At 47.2% G+C, this 23,870-nt stretch overlaps 1 protein-coding gene across 1 annotated transcript in view; it reads right to left on the minus strand.

The window, feature by feature from the left end:
• The window catches only part of GALNT2 (polypeptide N-acetylgalactosaminyltransferase 2), a 104,524-nt gene that overhangs the window by 75,592 nt on the left and 5,062 nt on the right, over positions 1-23,870 (minus strand). The window contains exon 2 of the mRNA XM_017885590.1: positions 5,706-5,859. Within this exon, the coding sequence (XP_017741079.1) occupies positions 5,706-5,859 (154 nt within the window). The remainder of the gene's footprint in view (positions 1-5,705; positions 5,860-23,870) is intronic.

Below are 23,870 nucleotides of genomic sequence, written 5' to 3' on the forward strand. Positions count from 1 at the left end.
TGCCAGGAGCACCCCACGGGTATTCTAACAACCCCCGATCCTCCACCCCCACATTTCCATCTTCGCTCTGGGTGGGTGGCACAGCTCGAGGCTGAGAACCACTGAATTAGACACTCCCCTGAGGCTCCTTTTAGCTTCACAGTTGCATCGTTTCATGAAATTATATCTCCTGATCACGGGAACACAGCCTAAAATAGTACGCAATCTACAGTGTTAGACTGTCCTCAAGTGTCAGCCGTTGGCTCCAGATTCACAGCTAAAGATCTCAATGTTGGAATCGTCCAGGGCTCAGGCCTTGGGCCCCTTCTGTCTGCATCCATTCCCTTGGGCTTAACACCCAGCCTCGTGGTTTTAAATACCATCCATACGCTGAACATTTCCAAATTTACATTCCCGCTAAGACCTTCCTCCTGAACACCAGACACATATCCCACCACCTACAAAACAGGTCCACCTACACTGAGCGGCATTAACATGTCCAAATTTCCCCACACCTGCTCCACTCACAGCCTCCCCATATCTCAGCTGAGGAGACTGCAAGTCTTCCCTCGTGCCAGCCACAATCCTTGGCACCCTCTTCCAAGCCATATCCCCGTCCAGTCCATTAGCACATCCTGTTGGCCCCACCTTCAGAATATAGCCCACCTGACCACTTCTCACCACCACCAATGCTACTTTCCATTACCTTCTGCCTGGACAGTAAGAACAGCTTCCCAATGCAGAGAGAGAGAGAGAGAAAACAAACACTTACTATAAAAAAGAAACTTCAGAATTCCCATTGGTTTAATTTGCTTTTAAGTCTTGATAATTTATTTGAAATTTCCAAGCAAGAAGATTATTTTTTTTTAAATTGAGAAACCATGCAGAGATCACTGTTAGACGTGAGGGATATCCCAAATACCCTGACTGGATCATTACACATTGTAGATAGGTATCAATATCTCACATGTACCCCCAAGATAGATAGTAACTATGATATACCAATTTAAAATACAAAAAAATAAAATAAAAGAGATCATGCTTTCAAAACTAGGATGGGGCTGAATGCGGTGGCTCACACTTACTATCTCAGCACTTTGGGAGGCCAAGGCGGGAGAACTACTTGAGACCAGGAGTTTGAGACCAGCCTGGGCAACACAGTAAGACCCTATCTCTATAAAAACTTAGCCTAGCATCGTGATGCGCACCCATGGTCCCAGCTACTCAGGGGGCAGGGGCAGGAGAATCGCTTGAGCCCGAGAGTGAAAGGCTACAGTGAGCCGAAATTGTGCCACTGCAGCCTGGGTTGACAGAGCGAGGCCCTGAAGAAAGAAAAGAAAAAAAAAATAAGATGGGCTATCATCTTTCTAATATCTAAGAGAGCCTAATATATCCTATACATAGTATTTAGTATTTCACTCACAGCTGGCTTTTGTATGCTTCCTGATTCCATGTAAATTTCTTCTTGGTACAATATATTTTATACATCTAGAAAGGTAAATAAAGCATAGCCCAGAATTTTTTGTTTGTCTGTATGGGAGGCTCTGAAGCCTTGATTCCTTCTATCTATTCTTGAGGGTAATAAGGGATGGATTATAATGGCAGTTTTCCAGTCCTGAGAGAACACAAACACAATAAGGTTATTTGTGGCCCATCTTGAGTTCACATGACCTTTATACTTAAATATTCCCCTTTCCTTCTCCTGTATTCTTTTATTATTCTTCATATCTTGCATGATTTATTGGGTACTCAGTATATGCCAGGCACTCTGCTAAACAATTCACTCACTCAGCAAATACTTATTGAATTTACTGAGTGCCTGGAGGTGTCTGAATAACAACCCTGGATATAATAACTCACTATTTGGAGTAAAGACGAATGAAGAAAAAAATAAGTAAAATACACAGTGCGTAGGTGGTGAGGGGAACTGTGGAGAAAAATCAAGCAGGAAAGGGGGACGGGACATTCTGGAGTGACGGTCAGGGGGCTGAACTCCTAGGAAAGATGGTCAAGGGATACCTCACTGAGGTGACTCAGGGGAGGAGCAACCAGCCCATGTAAACGTGTTGCTTAATCTTCATAGGTTACAGACGGAGTAATGTTATGTCATCTTATAGATAATAAAGGTCACAGAATTAAGAACTGGAGGGTCTGAGATTTTCAACTCAGGTCTGTGGGACTCCAAACACCTCATTCTTAAGTACCCTCCACCTGTACTGCTTTCAGATTTATCACAACTAAAGACCGAATTCTACTGTGCAAGCATTTCTATAGATCAACACGAAGGGAGATACTGCAGAGACAAAAAACATTTTATATAGAAAGGTCAAATTCTGTAACAGCTCTCCATTAGATATATTGGTAGAGAAATTCAAAGAGGTAACCCAATCTTCTTAACCCGACATTCAACAAGAATGATAATTCTAGAGCTTACACTTTGAGACATTAAATCGGCTCAGCTCTAGGCATCCAATTGACTATGGATAGACTTTAATTTAGCCCAAATCCAACAAATGTGGAAGGCATCCCAGCTGCCCCTTTAACACATGCAAATGAACATGACACACTGGCTGGAACTAAAATTAAACCCACCTAAAATGTATCCCACACTGTGGGATGAATATTCAAACATCTGTTTGGACAAACTCATATTTCAAAAACTTTGAAAAAAAATATGTACATATAGTTTTGGGGACTTTGTAGGGACTTGCAAGGGAGGCAGATGAGAAAGCCAGCCCACAGGCTGATGAGCCATGAGAAAGAAGACCATTCTTCTCTCAGCTCAGGATAAGTATGTAAAGATAAAATCTCGGTGGGAAACTAGCTCTTAAACCACATGGTGAAAAGAAATTCAGACCATCTCATGGAGATGTCATGCCAAGCAGTCGATTGAAGTCATCAGGGAAGATTTTTGCACTAGATTCTGCTAGACTTTATTCCCCTGAGTTTAGGCCAAGCCCTTCTTAAAAGCTATACGGACCCTTACTGGTCTTAAGTCAGTACCTCTTAATCACAGGGCAAGTTATTAACATTCTAGGCACTCCGTTTCCTCTCTGTTTATGAAGATAAGCTTCAAGCCTACCTTTAAGGGTGGTGTGGATCGTGTCAGTGGGGGCCGGAGAAGCACCTGGCATGGGCTGCTTGTCCTGGTTAGCCTGGGGATGGGCTGGACGTGGGGAAGTACACACCTGGGACCCTCTGAAAAAAGTGAAGGACCCTGTCCCCAGAAATGCACCTACATATGCACCTGCGATCTTGCACACAGCTTCGGCCTCAATGCTTTCACAACATCCCAAAGTCCACGCATGGCTCCCTGGAGGTCCTTGGACACCAGCTTGTCACCCCTTATTTTAGATACAGTATTTAACAGTTATTCAAGCTGACTTTAACCAGGACAGCATAAGGACTGAGTAGAGCTGGCTTTAGAAAAGAAATTAATGGATGACAGGAAACATTAATCAAAGACAATCTTTTGGAGTGGAGTTAGGAAAATGATGAGATTCTTAACATTATATAAGATATGTACATTTAGATATACTCATATGTATCGGATATTAACAAACACACACACATAAACACTTTTCCCTGGCCCTAAAAAAACTGTAAAGCTACATATTTCTTAAATATGAGCCGGAATAGGTGAACACAGCTGACTAGAACCCAAAGAAAACTGTTAAGAAAGGAAGCTCCTGGAAGTTAACTGGCATCTACACTGTCCATAAAGTTCCTTGAGAGTAGAAGAGAAAAACCCTGTCTCACTGTATACAGTGTGTGTGAACATAGCTTCACTGGCCGTTTGTCTCTCTCCACCTCTGCCTCCTCATCAGTCCCTCAAACTCCTGCCCATGAAATTAGACCCTTGCTGGCTCTCTGGAAGCCCCATGCTTTCCTGGTAGGGCTTCTGCACTTCCTTCTTCCTGGGTGTCCCCAACCAGTTCATTCCTCCTGGGACCTGTCCTGACCCTCCCATCCTCCTGAGTACCTCAAAAGCATTCATGCAAAGTAGACTGTCCAACCCCCCGAGCTACACGACCTCACTTCCTGGTGCACCTGCCATCCCTAGCAGTTGGAATGGGGCCAGATTTTTCTGGCTGAAAGTCTAAGATCCGAGCACAGAGTCTGACATATGGTAGATGTGTAATCCATATTCCATTCACTGATGAATGAATGACTCTAAAGGTAACTAAGCAGGAAGATATACCAAGCACCCAGGAAAACAGCTGCCTTCAAAATGCAGCTCCTTATTTTTTAATAATCTGAAACAAGACTAATTCACTAAGAATTCCAATGTGAATGGCCTCCCAATCAAGGTTCTTAACAGCAAACCTTACAAGTATAGGATGACAAGGAGGATTACGAATACCACTTTCCTGATAAGTGGTGACAAATACTGTTTTTAAAATGCCTAGCAACCTCCTGAGCTGAGCTTTATAGACCCCGAAGTACCCTCCACCCTCAAGATCTCTAAAGAATAAAAAGGGGTGGGAGTGGTGGCTCACATCTGTAATCCCAGCACTTTGGGAGGCTGCTAGCACTTTGGGAGGCTGAGGTGGGTAGACCACTTGAGGTCAGGAGTTTGAGACCAGCCTGACCAACATGGTGAAACCCCGTCTTTGCTAAAAATACAAAAATTAGCCAGGTGTGGTGTCAGATGCCTATAATTCCAGATACTTGGGAGGCTGAGCCTCAAGAATTGCTTGAACCCGGGAGGCAGAGGCTGCAGTGAGCTGAGATTACACCACTGCATTCCAGCCTAGGCAAAAGAGAAAGACTCTGTCTCAAAAAAAAGAAAGAAAGAAAGACAAGAGAAGAGAAGAGAAGAGAAGAGAAGAGAAGAGAAGAGAAGAGAAGAGAAGAGAGAAGAGAAGAGGAGGAGGTCAGGAGATCAGTGGCTCATGCTTACAATTCCAGCACTTTTGGAGGCTAAGGTGGGAGGATCACTTAACACTAGGAGTTCAAGACCAGCCTGAGCAACATGGCAAGACCTCACCTCTACCAGAAAATAAAATAAAATAAAATATTTAAATAAAAAAATAAATATTATCTGGGTGTGGTGGTAAATGCCCATAGTCCTAGCTACCTAGGAGGCTGAGATGGGAGGACTGCTTGAGCCAAGAGTGAGGTTACAGTGAGCTATGATGGCGCCACAGCATTCCAGCCTGGGTGACAGAGTGAGACCCTATCTCTAAAAATACAAAGAAAGATGTGGACAAGAGCCTTTCCTGCAGTATAGGATGTGGAGAGGTGGCATCCGTCCCTTCTGTGTTTCTGCTCAATTTAACACCTACTGTGCTGGGTAGTTCACTTCTCCTTTCTAATCTCTAGAGCATTTCCAATAGAAGCTGTCCCAATAAGCAGGAATTTAGATTTTCTTCCTCCAAGGTTGGGAACAATGACAGATTTTGCATTTTTGTGAATGGATCAGAAAAATAACAAGTGATCAGTAAATATAATTAAAGCCAGTCACACAACTCTTTCTGACTTCCAAGCTCTGGCCAGAAACCCACAGCCTCCGCACACTGCCACAGGGCACCTAAAACTAGAACTGAATCTAGAACCATCCTTCCACTAACTGTGGGTGAAGTTCCATTGCCATACACCTCAGGATTTTTCCTAGTTTTACAACACACATTCAATTTCCCAGAGTAATGGGGAAGTTCTGGCACCACAGGTGAAAGCGACATACTGGTTTCTGTGAAAGCAAATGAAGCTGGTGGGGTACTTACTGGTCATGCCGGGTGTCAGGGATGGCTCTGTCCATTCGCAGCTTATCACTCTCCACTTGGTTGAACTTGTTGCGGGCGTAAGGGTCCTGCCCGGAGCGGACCATCGTCCCTCCAACATAAGCTTCCTGGTTAAAGTCTGGCCACCGTACTTTCCCTAAAAAGAGCAGAGCAGAGGGTAGGGATGAGGGAAAATGTGATCAAGTGCTCATCACAGAGACTGCAGTAAGTGTTAACTCAAGAAATCACATCCGTGGCTTCTTCACATAGTGGCCATTTTGAAAAAACTAGCTGAAAACAGCACAAGCAAGCATCATCCTGTCTACAAGCCAGAGAACAGGAAATTGCAGGTTTGCCGTTTACAGCGTGAAAGTTAAAGGCTTGGCGTACAGGCATCTGTCCAGTGAACAAAGTAAAATCAAAGTACCCATAACTGGCATCAATCGTGTTCTCTATAGAAGGAGATATTCTCAGCTTGTCCCACCTTTCCAGGGATTATAACGTTGACATTATCTCAGGTAGGGTGAAGAAGATCGTCTATAAACTACACATAAGGTATTCCATCATGTAACATCAGGTAACACAAAAATAAATGTTTATACAAAAAATAACCCCTAAGAACAGGATATCAAAACGCCCTCTGGTGAGACCTTGTCAAGGGGTCCTCTTTGCAGCTGTCAGTATGCCTGACCCCACGGGCAGAAAGTGAAGGATGTGGCTCCCAGAGGTGTCCCCAAATGCACAGCAGGGGCCTGGCCATTCCTAACACCCACATCATACTTGTTCTCTTCCTGGAAGGAAGGAACCCAAGGCAGCCTGCCTGTCCCCTGGCACTGGCCTGAACCCTAGAATGCCAGGCACAAGGTTCTCCAAGAACACACCACTGCACTGAGGAGCCCTACCCTAGGGTAGAGGCAGTGGTGGTGACCAAGGAGCACTGAGGGGAGAGCCCTGCTGGCGAGTGAAGTCAGGATGAGCCCAGGTGTAATAAAGGCAGAGCCAGAAAAAAGCACGAAGGCAGGACGCTCAAACAGCAGAAGAAAGGTGGAAGGAGAGGCAGACTTGAGGCAAGGAGAACATATATGATTCTGGTTAACCTGGGTTTCAATCAAGCACCATTCACTTTGCTACCTATATGATCTTGGATATGTTATTCATTGTTTGAAATTAAGTTTCCTACAAAATAAGTAAACAGAATAACAAAAGGTTCTTCATGAGGACTTAATGGCCTATGATGTTCCATTTCATAGACATGACAAACTAAAAAATAATAATAAACACCACCAACAATGCTGTTCACATGAAACTCATACATTTTCCAGTGGCTGGAACTGCCATGAAGAAACATAAGGCTGTTATGGGGGTAGGGAGCACAGGGTTCCTATTCTTTATGGGGTTGTCTGGTAAGGCCTAACAAGATGATTTTGAGCAGATACTGAACAAAGGCAGGGTGTGGACATGCAGCTCTCCGGGAGAATAGGGCACTGCAGTGCAAAGGTCCTAGTGTGGGCATGAGCATGCCCATTCAGGAACCAGCCAGGAGGCCAGTGTGATGAAGGAGCACGCAAGAGCCTGGCCGTCAGAGCCAACATTGGAGAGGGGAAGGCAGGGCTGCTGGCAGCTACACGGAACAGGGAAGCAAGGGGGAGACAGCTCTTCTGCAGCATGTCAACTCTTGGATCATGCAGCTGACCCTGAAAACACGGTATGATAATAGCATGTGTACCTCCGTATCTACTTTCCCAACAGAAATCCCTCATTACACAATTGAAGGACCACTGTGTTCCTTTCTCTATTTCAGAGATGAGGAAACTGAGAATCAGTTACATGTAATTTGTTCAAGACAGAAGAGTAAATTTTCTATCTAAAAGCTCATCTGCTTCTTGTTGCAACTGTCCTGCGAGGTCAGAACCCCCATCTCATCACAGCTGGTTGCCGTGGAAATGATGCTTAGGGGGGTCACAGAAGCCTGGCCTCTCTAACAGAAAATCAGTTCCAAAACCCACGAGCTTGGCTACAGCAATGATACCACGGCCCCAATAAACAGCTGCCTGTGGAGCCGGCCAAGGTGTCAGCATTTTCTTATGCCTCAAATAAAGTGTTTCCAAAACGTTTTACTGGAAACATGTGTTCCATGCAAAGCCTATCCTAAAAACACTGCCTTCACCCTCATATATTTTCAAGGATGAGAAGAAAAATAACACCCACCTGTGCTCAAGAACGAGCAACTTCGACTCCTCGCCAGTGAGTTTATCCTTTCACAGACTAATACAAAAGAGGCTTTGAAGCCTTTGTTAAAATCGAAACCAGCAGCACCTACGGCAGAATTCCAATGAGCTGGTTCTAACAAACGTGTTTAATGTCCTGTATACCCTGCACCACGGAACTTTGAACTATGGAATAAAGAACCATGACGGAGTCCCATGCACAGCCAGAGAAGAGACCGCCACCTGAGAGAGGTTTCAACCTACCATGTAACTCTTACAGCCTACTTGCTTCTCACCGGTGTGCTGGGGACAGCAAGGTCTGAGGACTCTGGTTGGTGTGGACCTGTGTGCAAGGAGAGCAGTGGCCATGGGACAAGGCCTCTGCAGAGCTCCTGAAGCTTCCATCCCATTTCCACCCAAACATCTTTTTGTGCATCCCCACCGCACTTCTGGAATTAGACCATCACAGCACAGGGTTTGCAAGACATCTAATGCCAATCAGTCACAGGGTGGCTCAGACCCTGGCCTGCGGTGCATGCCAGGTGACTCCACGTGAGGTGTCATGCTAGATCCTGCAGGGAGAATCAGTACACACAGGCCCGTGACCCATGCTGTGGACTTCATGTTCTAGGAGATGGAAGGAGACAGACAAGAATCAAATGATTGTACTAGGCTGGGTGTGGTGGTTCATGCCTGTAATCTCAGCACTTTAGGAGGCTGAGGCGGGTGGATCACGAGGTCAGGCATTCGAGACCAGCCTGGCCAACATGGTGAAACCCTGTCTCTACTAAAAATACAAAAAATTAGCCGGACACGGTGGCAGGCACCTGTAATCCCAGCTACTCGGGAGGCTGAGGCAGGAGAATCGCTTGAACCTGAGAGGCGGAGGTTGCAGTGAGCCCAGATCGCGCCACTGCACTCCAGCCCAGGCGACAGTGCAAGACTCCGTCTCAAAAAAAAAGAATCAAATGACCGTACGAATAAATGTATCAATAAAAACTGAACTAAGTGCTCTGAGGGTGAGAAATGAAGCATCTAACGGAGGAATCTTATCTAGACTGGGAAACCAGGGGTGGTTTCCCTGCAGAAGGAATATTTGTGCTGAGATATGAATCATGAGTAAAAAATGAACTAGGAGAAGCCCTTAAAACCTCAGAAAAATAGTATCTTTCTTCAGTACCCAAAGACTACATGAGCCTACTTAGCGGTACCCTGCCACACCCCCTTCCTTTGACACAGGAGCATCTTCAACAGGACCCTGGTGTGGGCTCTGCCTTGCCTTGCGGCAAACTCCCCGAGACACACCGCCGTTTTACTAGAGACAGACTACCAAGAGTATTTCTTTCATAAAAGCTTAGCAGTACTGGAATACTACAGGGGCTTTCAAGTTTGCTTGACAATGACATACATTTAACACTGTGACCCAGGTGTCACAATGCAAACATACACACCCAACTGACACAAAAGTCTCACAATGCCAAACCTGCCCTCACTATATGTGATGAACACATCTATTTTTGCTTTAGGTATCTCTCGAAACTGGCTTCACCACCTAATAATGGGTCACAACCCATAATTTGAAAAACGCTAAGCTAAAGAACCATTACTAAAATTGGTTATTTCTGTACTATATAGAATTGCTAGGTTGAAGCCACTCCTGGAGGCAAAGGCAGGAAAATCCATGGAGAACAAGATTTGTAGAGAGCACATGCGCCCCAGCCCAGCCCCAAGCAGACAGGGACGCGGTGAGAGGTAGAGAGTGGGGTTATGAGTTAGAGGTTAGAGAGAAACGGCCACAAAACAACCAGCAAAACGTCTGAATATATCACTTTCCTAAAAATATGACATCCGTACATCATCTTGTGCTTTTACCATCGCTTTAAAAATCTTTAAAATAGTTCTGGAAATTAAAGAGCTTTAGAAAATAAAAATATATGAGAATCTCGGGAAAATGGACTTGGCTAAGCAGAAGCAGCTGATGGAAAATACTTCAAAGATATAACATTCTACATGAGGAGGCAGAAACTAGCTTCATCACCCAAGATGACAGGAAAATAAAACATACATTTAAATAACATGAGAAAGGTATTTAAATAACATGAGAAAAGAAAGACAGCATTACCCTAAGAAGGGCTGTGAAAACAGTTTGCTTATTAAATAAGGTTATGAAAATATTTTTGATGAAATTTCTTTCCAGAAGATAAATTTCTCTTAGATGTGATCTTTGAAACCAAAGAAGGAATTGTTTGACCTTACCAGCCTTGAAACTCCTGATTTGGTGAAAATGAGAAGCTTACAGCTGATTATTCTGCAGACAGAACAAGTCACCTGTCTGCAACCCCATGCCGACCTACCTGAGCTGGAATGAGGACTGCACTAGTCCCAGCCAAACCCTCAGGCAGTCCCACAGACTGCCCTGCTCCCCACATGCATGGCCATGTCCTTTGAGAAGCACTCCGCCCACAAGGGTCTCGCTGTCCTGGGCTGCTGTCCTGCACACACTACTTCTCATATTCTCCTGGCTGCTGTCCTTGGCCTGCACTAACTCCTTGTATTCTCCTGGGGCCTTGACCTGTCCTGGCCCCTGCCACCCCTTGTTTTTCTATTTCTCCTGGGCTTGCCCCTTGTCCTGTCACACACAACTCCTCGGTTTCTCCTGGGCCCTGCTGTCCTGCCTGCACCAACTGCCTTGTATCTCCTGCGGCTTGCGTCGCTGGCCTGCCCACCCTTGTATTCTCCTGGTGCCTGTCCTGCGACACACACTCCTCGTATTCTCCTGGGCCTGCTGTTCCTGCCCCTGCCCACTCCTCGTGATTCTCTGGCGCCTGCTGCCTCCCGCCAACACCACTACTCGCTATTCTCCTGGACTGCTGGTCCTGCCCGGCCGGCCCTCCTCACATTCTCCTGCGCGCTGCTGTTCCCTGCCCGCACCACTCTCGGCATTCTCCTGGGCTGCTGCGTCCTGCCCTGCCAACTCCTCATATTCTCCTGGGCTGCCTGTCTGCCCGCACCGACTCTTCGAATTCTCCTGGCTTGCTGCCCGTTCCTGCCCCCGCGCCCACTCCTCACATATCTCCTGGGCTGCGTGTCCTGGCCGCCACCAATCCTCGCTTTAATTTCTCCTGGGTGCCTGGTCCTTGCCCCTGCCACTCCTCATATTTCCTAGGCCTGCTGTCCTGCGCACCACTCTTCGTATTCTCCTGGCATCTGTCCTGCCCCGCACCACTCCTCGTCTTCTCCTGCGGCTGCTGGTTCCTGCACACACCACTCGCTTGTAGTTCTCCTGGCTGCCTGCTCCTGCCCCATGCCACTCCTCGTATTCTCCTGGGCCTGCTGTCCTGACTTGCGCACCTTCTGCGTTTCTCCTGGGGTGCTGGTCCTGGCCCCTGCCATCTGCGTATTCTCCTGGGGCTGCCTGTCCTGCCCGCACCACTCCTCATATTTGCTCCAGGCTCCCCTTCCCACCCAGGGCTGAAACGGAGCTCCTCACGCTCACAGATTAGCGTCTGCCCGCGACACCCCAGCATTCCACATGCACAGCCCACAAGCACCTGTCAATGGCTTTACTACTGAGGGGTCGCGTCCTGGGTCGAAGGTACCGGAGGCTGACCGTGAAAAGGAATCCAATCCTGCGTGTGACTGGGAGGAACACAGCTTCGTGTTAGTTCTTACACATCTCATAGCTGCGTGCCGATCCAGCCGCATCTGAGACATGCTGTGGTCGTGCGCCGGACGCTCACTCCTACGCCTCTTTTGCTCATTTGCAGGCATTTTTTAAATGTGTTCCACCGCAAAGCCTGTCAGCCCTTCCGAGTCTGCCTACCCTATCAGTCAGATCCCTGGCTGGAGCACGGGGGAACAGAGGGTGCGGAGCTGGCCAACGGGGGTCCAGGCCAATGCTGTGTCACCGATTAGGATTCAAGGACTTGAGCAGAGGAGGAGCCAAACACGCACATACGCACGCGCGCAAACACACAGCACAAAATCCAAGCATGAGGGTGAGCCTGGCTCACTGACTCCCTCTGACACTCTGGTCTGTATAAAATGGAAATAATATTCCACTTCTGGGGTTGTTATAACAACTAAATGAGATGACCACAGCAAAAGTCCTACACTACTAACTCTGATATAAATTCACTGAGAGTTACAGGCAGAAATGATGACAAACAGAATGCCCCGGCCTCTCTGATGTAACCCCCTATGCCCTTACCCAGAAAGCACTGCTGGGAACCACCCAGCCACCAGGCGCTCTGTGACACCCATGAGGGGTGTCCCACTCTGCAACTGACCCCGGGAGGTGAGCAGGAAGCATAGAGGGAATCCCTGCCTTCTTCTCGGGGTTCCTGTGGGCTCTGCCTAGGTGAGCAGGGGTGCGGACCTGCGGATGCACTGAATTCCTGCCCTGCCTCACCCACGAGTACCTCTCGCCCTCCCCACAGTGCTGTGAGAAGACAGAAGATGGGGCCAGTGGATGATTTCACCTACGTTTACACTTGTATCCTTCCATTTCCATCTGCTGCTCCCAAGAAACACCTGGAAATAATAACTCAACGTCACTCTCTGCTTGTTTCAGGCAGGGGGAGATCTGAGACAGGTCCCATGTCAGGTGGAGTGGGGAGGAAGAGAGGCTTGCTCTGAAGCCAGGGGTTGTTAGCGCTTGAAAGAGGAATAGTCTGGACATAGCCCACTTTCCAAAATGGAAATGTCAGGGGCCTACTCTAAGAGAAAATTAGTTTTACTATCAGTCATATCATGATCAGTTAGGTCCTTACGTTTTCCACTTAAGCTGTTTTTAACATTCCTTGGCGGTACTGGGTCTGAGAAACCCCAGGACTGTGCAGAGACAGGAAGCACCAGCCCTCTGCCCCTCACCTGTGCATGTCATGGGCACCTTCTTTTGCCATTTTCTCCTGCTCCCTGCATCACCCAGAGGGCTACTGAGGGCCACAAAGCCTCTGGGGGCTCCCACACAGATGCCGAACTTCTCCTGCTCAGTGGGGATGGTGTGAAGAGAAGCGGGACCTGCCTGCTGACAGCAGCCTGTGTGCTGGACGGGGCGAGAACGCAGGAGCCTGTGTCCCCGGGTGGAGCTGTATCTTCTCATCTCCTGGCGAGATCCAGACCCACCCTCTCTCAATCCTAGGGTTAGAAGAATACTAAAGGGATGTCTCGCACTTGCTGTCCTGAGGAATGTATGGGTGACCTAAAAAGACAGAGGTTTTATTTTGGGTCTTAATTTTGGAGAAAAACAGTCCACCACCCTCTATTTCCCCAAGTTGAACAGAACAGCCCAGTACAGTGAAAATGCCAAGCCCGAGCAAATGTACAGAAATTAACAAACGCCTCACTGGAAAGACCCACCATCCAATAGTGCGGAGGAGATGGGATAGCTCCATAACCAAAGTCAAGGTTCCAAGAAAGCCCCGGAGAAGGGGCACTGGGCCTGGGTCTCGAAGTGTGAGCAGGAGCCTGCCAGATGCAGGCGGGATGTAACGGAAGACACCTGGAGACAGGGAGACCCAGTAGGGAGGGATGGCAGGTGGGAGGTGAGGGGGCCCTGTGCCCAGTGGCTGCAAATCCTCTAGCCCGGGCTGAAGTACTCAAACCTTACTCTTCACATTCTAGAGCACACAGGATATTTGGAGCAAATGAGTGCTGATCCACTTCACACTCTAGGAATGTGCCTCTGGCTGTGGAACAAAGGATGCTCAGACGGGAGACGAAAGCGAGGTGGCTGAGTACCCCGGTGCAAGTGTGTACAGCCCAGTGCACATCTGCCCCTGCTCATGAAGGCCCTGCCCCTATCTGAGGATGTGTCCCCAGCCAAATGGCATGTCACCTCCAAGCCAGCCCAGCCCCTGCAAGCCCCAAACCCACGTCCAGGTCTCTGCTCACCTCCGGCCTGCGTGGCCAGCAGTGCCTCCCCAGCATTTCCTCCTCCTCCAGGAGGAGCCACCGTGGAATCTGTGGCGGGGCAGGCACAGCACCTCTCAGGAAGGCTGTCCTGCTTCCACTAACCTGGCTAACACTGCATTACTGTTTTGTCAGTCCCGTCTGCAACCCCAGAAGTTTTACCTGGGAACCCTTACTAAACCTGCTCTTCTCAGCCACGCCCGCACCACCGACGCTGTGCATACTTACAGATAAGATGGGGCCACTGTGATGTTGTGTCTACCCCTCCTGCCGGCTGAGCTGCCTCTCAATGTGGCTACCTCCTCCAGGAGCACTCCCTGGGGTCCCCAGTCGCTGCCTCTCTGCACCCTCTCTCATTTCTTTCTCCTCTTTCTGCAAGCCTCTTCCTGCCCGCTCACACAGAGCTCCATCCCAACCACAGCTTTTCTAAAACCCTCTTGCCAGGGGGCCTTGTAAGTGCTTCCACTCTTCTGTCTAATAACTCGAAATTCCACTGAGGCTAGAGCTCAAGTTTAACCACATCTAATTGCCGCTGAACACAGGAACAAACACAGAGACAATGGTGTTTGTTCCTACTCTGCCGGCACCTCAATGACTCCCAAGTCACTCCCCAGAAATTAGAGCCACCTCTCGGGTTCTGGCTGTGCCCTCTCTGTCTTGACCTTGGTCTGGACTTGGAGACACATTCACTGAAAGCCATTTAAAATGAGTCCTGTCACTCTCCACCTGACTCAGGCTTCAATATCCTTCTAACCTTGTTTGCTGTACCCTTTTCAGTTTGGAGATCAAGTCTGGACAGAGAAGATGGAGGCCCAATGGGAACGGGCAGGCTCCGCTTCCTCTCACTGCGTAGCTGGGATGCTCTTCTAGCTCTCTCTCCTCCCCTCGTGTTCACAGGCCTATGCTTGTCATCTCCAACACTGACCCCTCTGCACGCACTGGAATTGGCTGCCACAGCTCTCTCTGCTCCCCATGGTGGAGGGGGGCCCAGCCCGGAAGCTGCTAGGCAGTGCACTTCAGTAATGAAAATGAACATCCTGCTAAGCCCTATAGGTGTTCCTGCAACTTGTTCTGACACTGTTCCCAGAGGCCTGTGGCACTGTGGGGAGAGTGTCCCTCCTCTCCTGGCCACCTTGCAGCTGCATCTGATGTCTGATAGCAAATGGAGGCTACTCCATTTGAAGGGCTGGGCTAACGGCAAGAGGAAGCGAGATTCCTTGCCCACTACCTTTGGAATGACGGCCCTAAGGCCTTCCCTTCTTATCCCTGTAGCCATGAAAAACAATGTACACAGTCAGAGGGGATGAGCCCAGGTTAATTGTTCTGCCTCTGGGAGAGAAGGGCCAGGACCTGGACAGACAGAGCAGACCTACGGTGGCCTGACAAGTCCTGGCTCTGGACTCGTGCAGGAGAACGGGGTCCTAAGGCTGGTGTTGGAGGAGAAATTCCTGCCACTTCTGTCTGCCGGTCCATTCTGCAGGACACATCCCTGCCCACTGTCCTGACTCAGCCACTACCCAGCCACTGCTCCCTGGGTTACACAGACTTCAGGCCTAGCAATTTTTTCTTTTTTTTCTTCCTTATCTTTGACTTAGGTGGCATGCCTCCCCGCTGGTACTCTTCATCACACCTGCTACCGTTCACGGCACAAGGTTTTGCGCTTTGGTACTTCCTTGGGTACAGAGTTTCTTCTACCTCCTGTAACCCATCCACCAGCCTCTGAGTTACAGTTACCTTTTCAGAATCTGTTTTCTCCTGGTTTCGTTTTGGGAACTTTTCTCCCTATCTTATCGAGGCTGGAGAGCAGCATGGCATCCCTCGAGCAGAGAGTGGCTGGCGACTGTAACTGCACGGTCCATGGTGCCTGGGAGTGGAGGCCGACCGAGCACAGGCACTGAGGCCCTGGGAGGGGTGCTCGGGGCCCCGCCAGCATCAGCTCTGTGGCTGACACTCTAGGACCTGGCTGTGGCCTGAGACACAGCCAGACAGGGGTCCTAAGTGTCACTCAGGACACCATTTCCATGGGACAGTTCATTCTGGGATCCTAATAACCAATCCTCAAGTGAACTTTTTGAAAAAGACGCTTTTATCATCAGGGGACGACTTGCATTTGGATGACTTGTTCAAATAAATATTGGTTTAAAATAATGCTACCATTCCAAACAATGCCACTTCTTTCTTAATATTTTTGTTTTTACTAAACCTCATATTTGAAAAAAAAAAAAAAAAAAGATAGAAACCTATTAAACTGACCCTTCAAAGAATTAACATCACAAAGCACATGAAGACCCAAGCACACAGAGGCACATGCAAACCCCAGCACAGACAGGCATGTGCACACCCCAGTACACAGAGGCTCACGCACAGGCACATGCACAGATGCGGTCTCTAGAGGACTCTCAGTTGCGATGTCCTTCAGCAGCAGATCATAACGTTCTGACATATGTTCCTGGGCAAAGAGCTGTCATCTACCACCCGCAGGTGTACAAGGGGAGGGGAGGGATCTTCCTGGATGCAGGTCCCACCGTGCAGGAAACTGAGAGTCTCAGTGGATTCAGGCTACAGGAGGCTTCAGGATTCTGTACAGGTATTCAGTGTTGTACTGCAACTCTTCATTCAAATCCTCCCCAGGAAAGACAGCTTAAACAAATGTAAAGCTACCCTACGTAAAACAGAGCAACTGCTGGGAAAGCAGCCAAGGAAGGAAAACAGAATGTATTTAATATCAAAGGACAAGGCTCTCAGATTTATTTTAACCTCTTGCTTGATCTCAAATTGAATGTAATTTTACTGTGCTTAAAAGGAAAAAAAAATCCTAATATTCTTCCTCTAGAAGGTCATAATGCTACACCATGAAAGAAAAGACGAGGGCTAGGCCAGGATTACAAACAAATAGATCCATTTCAATTACAAAGGCCCATAAATTATGCTTTAGTATTTGTCAATGGATATCTGGTATCACAGGAAATTGTCTTCACCTGTGAGAAACTATCTCTTGAAATAAGGAATCCCACACATCCATGATTAAAGATAAAAAAATCAGGAAATCCAAAGAAGTGATAACAAGTTATTTAAAAGAAAACCTAAGAAAATATCAGATGTTATAGAGGAAACAGTTTTCATTTGTTTAAAATTATCTGTGCTATCAAAACAACTAAAACTATACTACAAAACAGTATCAAATTGATGAAGTGCAGTAAATCTTCATGTACGAACCACCATGTATCCCTTCTCCAAACCTGAAATGAAAATTCTTCATTTTCCCTTATATGTTGTAGTACCTAACCATAATAAATTTAGCCTATTGCACATGGTTTTGACCAATCTTCTTCTTTTTTTTTTTTGAGACGGAGTCTCGCTCTGTTGCTCAGGCTGGAGTGTAGTGGCCAGATCTCAGCTCACTGCAAGCTCTGCCTCCTGGGTTTACAGCATTCTCCTGCCTCAGCCTCCCGAGTAGCTGGGACTACAGGTGCCCGCCATCTCGCCCGGCTAGTTTTTTTTTTTTTTTTTTTGTATTTTTTAGTAGAGATGGGGTTTCACCATGTTAGCCAGGATGGTCTCGATCTCCTGACCTCGTGATCCGCCCATCTTGGCCTCCCAAAGTGCTGGGATTATAGGCTTGAGCCACCGCGCCCGGTCCAAACTTCTTTTTCATCTTAAATATCAGAAATAATATCAAAGTGAGTCTACTGCCCAGAATCCCAGCCAACAGATGAAAAAGACAGAAGGAGAGAAAGAGAGCATCTGTTAACCAGTGACTACTTGGTCTGCTACTTCACACAGGACCTTGTCCACACCATACCATAACTATGTCAAATATGATGGCTTCTGCTTTACAAGTTAGGAAACTAAGGCACAGAAGTTAAACTTATCCAACATATCACAGCTGTAAGATGATAGAACCACGACTCAAACTCCTAATTATGCCCAATCTGTGTTCCCTCCACTGCACCCAACAACTCACTTTTAAGTGGGGGAAATTGAAGTGAAACACCAAAAAGCAACCCTGCATGCCTGTGCAGTTCCCAGCTGCCCAGCCCCCTTTCAGGTGGCAGTGCCAGTCCTGTCTCCACCCTGGAGTGACTGAGTCTCTGACTTTGAGAGCATGTGTTCCTGTCTCTGAAACCCTGGCACCACCTGTTGTTGGATTCAGAAGGAACTGTGGACATCGTCTCTCCAGGTGTGAAAATTTCTCCATTACAGTCCCCAGTGTCCAGCCACAGCTTAAGAGGTGCTGAGTACGGGGAGCCTCCCGTTTCAAAAGGCAGCTGTTTCACTGCACAGCAAGAACTGTTGGTGGGGGCTTCCTCAGATGAAAACAAACACTGCTTCCTGGACAGGCACAGTGGCTCATGCCTATGACCCCAGCACTCTGGAAGGCTGAGGACGGGGGATCACTTGGGCTCAGCAGTTCGAGATCAGCCTGGAGAACACAGCGAGATGCTGTCTCTGCAGAAACATTTAAAAATTTGTCTGGCATGGTGGCACATAACTGTAGTCCTAGCTATGTGGAAGGCTGAAGCAGGAGGGCTGCTTAAGCCCAGGAGTTCGAGGCTGCAGTGAGCTACGATTGCAGCACTGCACTCCAGCCTGGGTTGGTGAGACCCTGTCTCAAAACAACAGAGACAAAAAAAAGCTTCCCTCTAACTTCTGCTCAAATACAAAAAACAGAATTCTCACATAAAAAGAGAAAAAAGTCATCGACCTTTTTTATATGGTAGCCTTTCAAATACTGGGGCACCACGCTCCCACTTCCCCTCGGAAGCCCTTCTGTAAAAACATCCACAGCTACTGCACGTGTTCCTCATCGGACACTGCTTCCGCTTCCTCAAAATCCAAGTCACTGTTAGCCGGACTAACCAGTTGATCATCATCCCTGAACACTCTGTGCTCTGAAGAGACCAAAACACTTCAGCTATGGGGTGGCAGCCCAGAGAACACTGGATGTCATGTGACTGCTTCTGGACATTGTATTTCGACTAATAAAGCTTAAGATAACTATTTTCTTTTTTTTTTTTTTTTTTTTTTTTTTTTTGAGACGGAGTCTTGCTCTGTCGCCCAGGCTGGAGTGCAGTGGCCAGATCTCAGCTCACTGCAAGCTCCGCCTCCCGGGTTCACGCCATTCTCCTGCCTCAGCCTCCCGAGTAGCTGGGACTACAGGCGCCCGCCAGGTCGCCCGGCTAGTTTTTTGTATTTTTAGTAGAGACGGGGTTTCACCATGTTAGCCAGGATGGTCTCGATCTCCTGACCTCGTGATCCGCCCGTCTCGGCCTCCCAAAGTGCTGGGATTACAGGCTTGAGCCACCGCGCCCGGCCCCAAGATAACTATTTTCAAACAGCTCCATTACATTTCTGGTTACTGATCTCAGCCCTTGGTCTCCACTTTCTTGCTTGTTGGAACGGGAGAAAGACAATGGAAGACTTGTTCTTCAATGTTGGCTAGAGTAAGAAAATAGGCCCCCCATGGAAGACAAAATGGCAACTAATATTAAAAAAATGCATGCATTGCCATTGACCCTGCAATTTCACTTTTAGGAATTCATTTCAAGAAAATAATCATGGACATACAAAGATTGACCTCTCAGGATACTGGCTGGAGCCCCTCTTTGTGTCCCATAACAAAAAATAAGTTCAATGAGCCGACGGCCGTGGAGATATTGCCGCCATTAAAATGCTATAGGAGATGTTTACGGACATGAAAAGGAGTTCCCGATATATCGCCCAAGCGGAGATGGTACACCACGGTGCTGTATTTGTAAAAATGTAGCTGTAAGCAGATGGTAGGGGACTGCCCGTAGGAAAAGGCCCCATTTCAGGAGAGAAGAGAGAGGAGGGTGGTCCCCTGATCAGGGAGCCAAAGCCCATGAGGGGCTCTGAAAGACAGATGGGCATGTGTGGAGAAGCGTCTCAGCAAGTCCCCCAAATCTACTGAAATGTTAGTCACCTTGTGGATGACCTGAATTTTCATAGAAATTCATGGAAAGACTGAACTTTGAATGTGGGATAAAACTCAGGACCTGTTGTCAGAGAGGCCAAATGCTTCAGGAGCATTTGGTCCCAGGAGCCAACTCTAAGAAACTGCGTGCAGGGCCTGAGGCTTCAAGTGCCTGGGTCTCGGCACGTCCCATGCAGAGGAGACTCCTTCGTCTCAGCGATGGGGGCAGCACAAGACCTGGGTATGCGTCCAGGGCAAGTATGGAGGCACATGTGGTGGGAGAGGAATGGTGGTTATTTCTGGATGGTAGAATTATGAATATAATTTTCTTATTTTTGCTTATTTGAATTTCTAAAATCTACAATACACATATTGCTTGCTTTTTAAAAGATGCTTCCCTGAAGACACTGACAGCCGCTTATTTTCCTTATGACAACACTGTGTAGATCACTGGCCTCAAGCCTGGCTCATGGAGACCTATGTAGATTTCGCTCCCTACAAGTGTCACACGGTTCCACCCCAGACAACGTGTATCTCAGGGCACATGGTTCACAGAGACCAGGAAGGGAATTCTGACCTACAACATGGGTGAACCTGGAGGAATTATGCTAAGTAAACAAGCCAGAGATAAAGGACAAGTACTGTAAGGCTGCACTCATATGAGGGACCCAGAGGAACCAAATTCATAGAAACAGGAATACCAGGGCCTGCGGGAGGCAGGAGTGGGACATTGGAATTGCACAGGTAGTTTCCATTTTGCAAGATGAAAACAGCTCTAAAGATGGATGGTGGTGATGACTGCACAACACTGTGAATGCGCTTAAAGAAAACGGACGTGTATGCTTAAAAACACTTAAACTGGCAACTTTAGCATTATGCATCTTTTATCACAATTAAAAAAGATAAATGCACAACGCTAGAACCCATTAAGTCACCTAGAAAAACAAAGGGTCGGGCAATATTTCTCTCTGATGCTGCAGCAATGCTGAACAAATAACACAAGTGGTTCATCTCATCTTTCTTCCGGCAGGTGGGAAGTAGAAAAGCTAAAACGTCTCTGTTAGGATCGGTGGCAATTCACACCCTGGATTTAAGTTCTCTTAACACATTTCATCATTCCCGTTTCATTCATCTTTACGTGAACATCAGCAACTTCTGTTCTGAGAAATCCACTGTCTGGGAAAACTGAACCAGCAACACATCGCGGGGGGGTGGCTGGGATGAAGACACAGCCCAGGACCGGGATGGGGAGGGGCCTCAAGGAGAATCCCAATGGCCTCAGGACTCTCCTTTCTGAACTCTCTCCCTACCCACGTCTCTCCTAAGCCTCAGGCCCTTACACAAGGTTACTGAGGAATACAAGAATGACACTAAGGTCTCATAAAGGCATAGAGAAAATCTGCTCCAAAAGGCCACGTTGACCAAAGAGTGAGAGATGTCCAACAAGAACCTCATCAACAGCTGTCCTCAGAGGCAGACCTTGGCCTTCCAGCCCCTACAGCCACCCCTGTTCCTTCTAATGGCCCCACTCCTCTACTGGCGCCTGCTCCTCTACTGGCCCCCCACTCCTTTGCCGGTCCTTCTGCCAGCTGGCTGGCTGGTCAGATTCAGGGACAATTACAGGGAGAAACTTATTTTTCAATCCAGAGGTTTTTCCACACCAAGGGGAAAAAATGAGATTCTTCTCTATCAGATGTATTTTCAAAATACAAAATATTGACTAATACACATACTCTATTTGAAGATAATATTTTAAAAACCAACGCTAAAAAAAAAGTTCAGTGGTTCCAAGTAGAAAGCATGACGCTGAAATAGAAGCAAGGGTCACAAGAGTTTATGGGCAAAAACTCATCCACAGTAGACCTGAAATGTGGTATGAGGGTGGGGGGAACTATAGAGATATAATTTTACAGCACCTAAAAGAAAATAAAATTGTTGATTCTAATCTGAGAATAGAGGTTAAAGGGAAATAGGAAGACAGAGTTAATAGAATCGAAGAGTTTTAGAGCATGAACAAATCTAAATTTTACAGATGAGGAAAATAAAACCCAAATGCTCCCTAAATATTCTAAGGCCACAGGACTGGTGACACAGCTGAGCCTAGAGCTCCTGGTCATTATCCTTGTTCTGAACCCTGATCCTGTGCTCCCAGGTTGTTGTTCTTGTCCGCATTCCATGACTTCCAGCTGGGACTGCCACTTGGGTGGTACACTTTATCCAAATTCCAGATTCTTCCCCAAAGTATGATGAATGAGACAAGAAATAGAGTAACATTTAGAATGTATCAACAGATCCATATGTCAATATGCATGTAATTCCTAAGTGAGCATTTCAATATATATGTGTGTCGGGGGTGGTCTAAGGGATAGTTCCCTTGACCCCTTCACAGGACTCAGCCCACAGCTCTCAGCCCCTCATGGGAGGGGTAGCACGCAGGTGAGTGGGTGCAGGGGCTGAGATGAGTGCTTTTGGGCATTGGCAGAAGTAGAACTCTGTGCAGCCCCCCAGCAGCATCTGGGTGGGGGTACCTGTGACCCCTGGCACCCCATAGGACATATGTTACAGTGTGCTCTTTGATTTGCTGTCCACAGATGACTTAACTGTTAGATCAGTGCGGGGTCAGGGTGACAGCCTTTTGCATCCACCCTCTTGGTACCCGAATTCTTGTCCTAGTGTCCAGGAAGAATCAGGTTGTGCAAACAAATTGAAGGATGGTGGATGTGGAGGACTTTATTGAGTGCTGGAGGTGGCTCTCAGTGGGATGGGAAGCTAGAAAGGGGATGGAGTAGGAAGGTGGTCTTCCCTTGGAGTCCTGCTGTCCCCGGCCAAACTCTTCTCCAAAGTCCCGCTGTCAAGCTGTCTGTCAGAAATCAAGCTGATTCTCTCCAACATCCGGCTGTTTCTTCTCTCCTTCTCTGTTGCTCTGCGGGTAGGACCTGGGGTTTTTATGGGTACAGGATGGGGGATGGGGCGAGCCAGGGTGGTTTTGGAAAAGGCAACATTCAGGCAGGAAAACAGAAATGCATGTTCTCACTTTGGGCCCCCCTCCCTCCACCATTCCAGGCTTGAGGGTGTGGCCCTCGCCAGGGACCACCCTCTCCTACCCAGTATTTCCCTGCCTCCTGTTTATATCACCACCTAGAATTCTGTACCATTTAAGATTGATCTTCAAAAATGAAGGCGGGATCGAAACTTCCTCAAACACAAGTTGAGGGAATTTGTTGTTAGTAGACCTGCCTTGCAAAAAATGTTAAAAGCAGCTCTTTAAACATAGGAAAATAACATAGATCAGAAACCTGGATCTACACGAAGAAAGGATGCATCAAAAAAGGAATAAGTGAAGGTAAAATAAAAACTTTTCCTTTTTTTTTGATTTGGAGTCTTGCTCTGTCATCCAGGCTGCAAAGCAGTGGTACAATCTCGGCTCACTGCAGCCTCCGCCTCCCAGGTTCCAGCGATTCTCCTGCCTCGGCCTCCCAGGTAGCTGGAATTACAGGCATGCACCACCACGCTTGGCTAATTTTTGTATTTTTTGGAGAGACGGGGTTTCACCATGTTGGCCAGGCTGGTCTCGAACTCCTGACCTCAGGTGATCCGCCTGCCTTGGCCTCCCAAAGTGCTGGGGTTACAGGCATGAGCCACTGCTCCTCGCCTATTTTTCTTATTCTTAATTGAACATATAATGGGTTGTTTGAAATAATAATAGCAACAATATATTCTATCGTGTATTCTTTTATATATTATATACCTATGCTTATGTGTAAGTAAAATGAATTACAGCAATGATATAAGGGATGGGAGGGAGGAATCAAGAATACTTTGCTATTATAAGATACTTGCACTACCTGTGAAACAGTATAGTGTTATCTGAAAGAAGACAAACTAATTTTTTTTAAAGACGTATAACAGATATGCTGAGAAGGGAGAGAAAACGGGATTATACAGAAAGCTTAATTAAAATGACAAAAGGCAGAAAAAGTGTGAAAGGCGAAAGTACAAACATAGAATAAGGGCAACAAATAAAAAACAGCAAATATAGTAAATATGAATTTAAATATATCAACAATCACTTTATACATCAATGGTCTAAATACACCAAAGAAAATACCAAGA

This window comes from Rhinopithecus bieti, unplaced genomic scaffold, assembly GCF_001698545.2.
Source record: "Rhinopithecus bieti isolate Rb0 unplaced genomic scaffold, ASM169854v2 scaffold_14839, whole genome shotgun sequence".
Taxonomy (NCBI): Eukaryota; Metazoa; Chordata; class Mammalia; order Primates; family Cercopithecidae; genus Rhinopithecus; species Rhinopithecus bieti.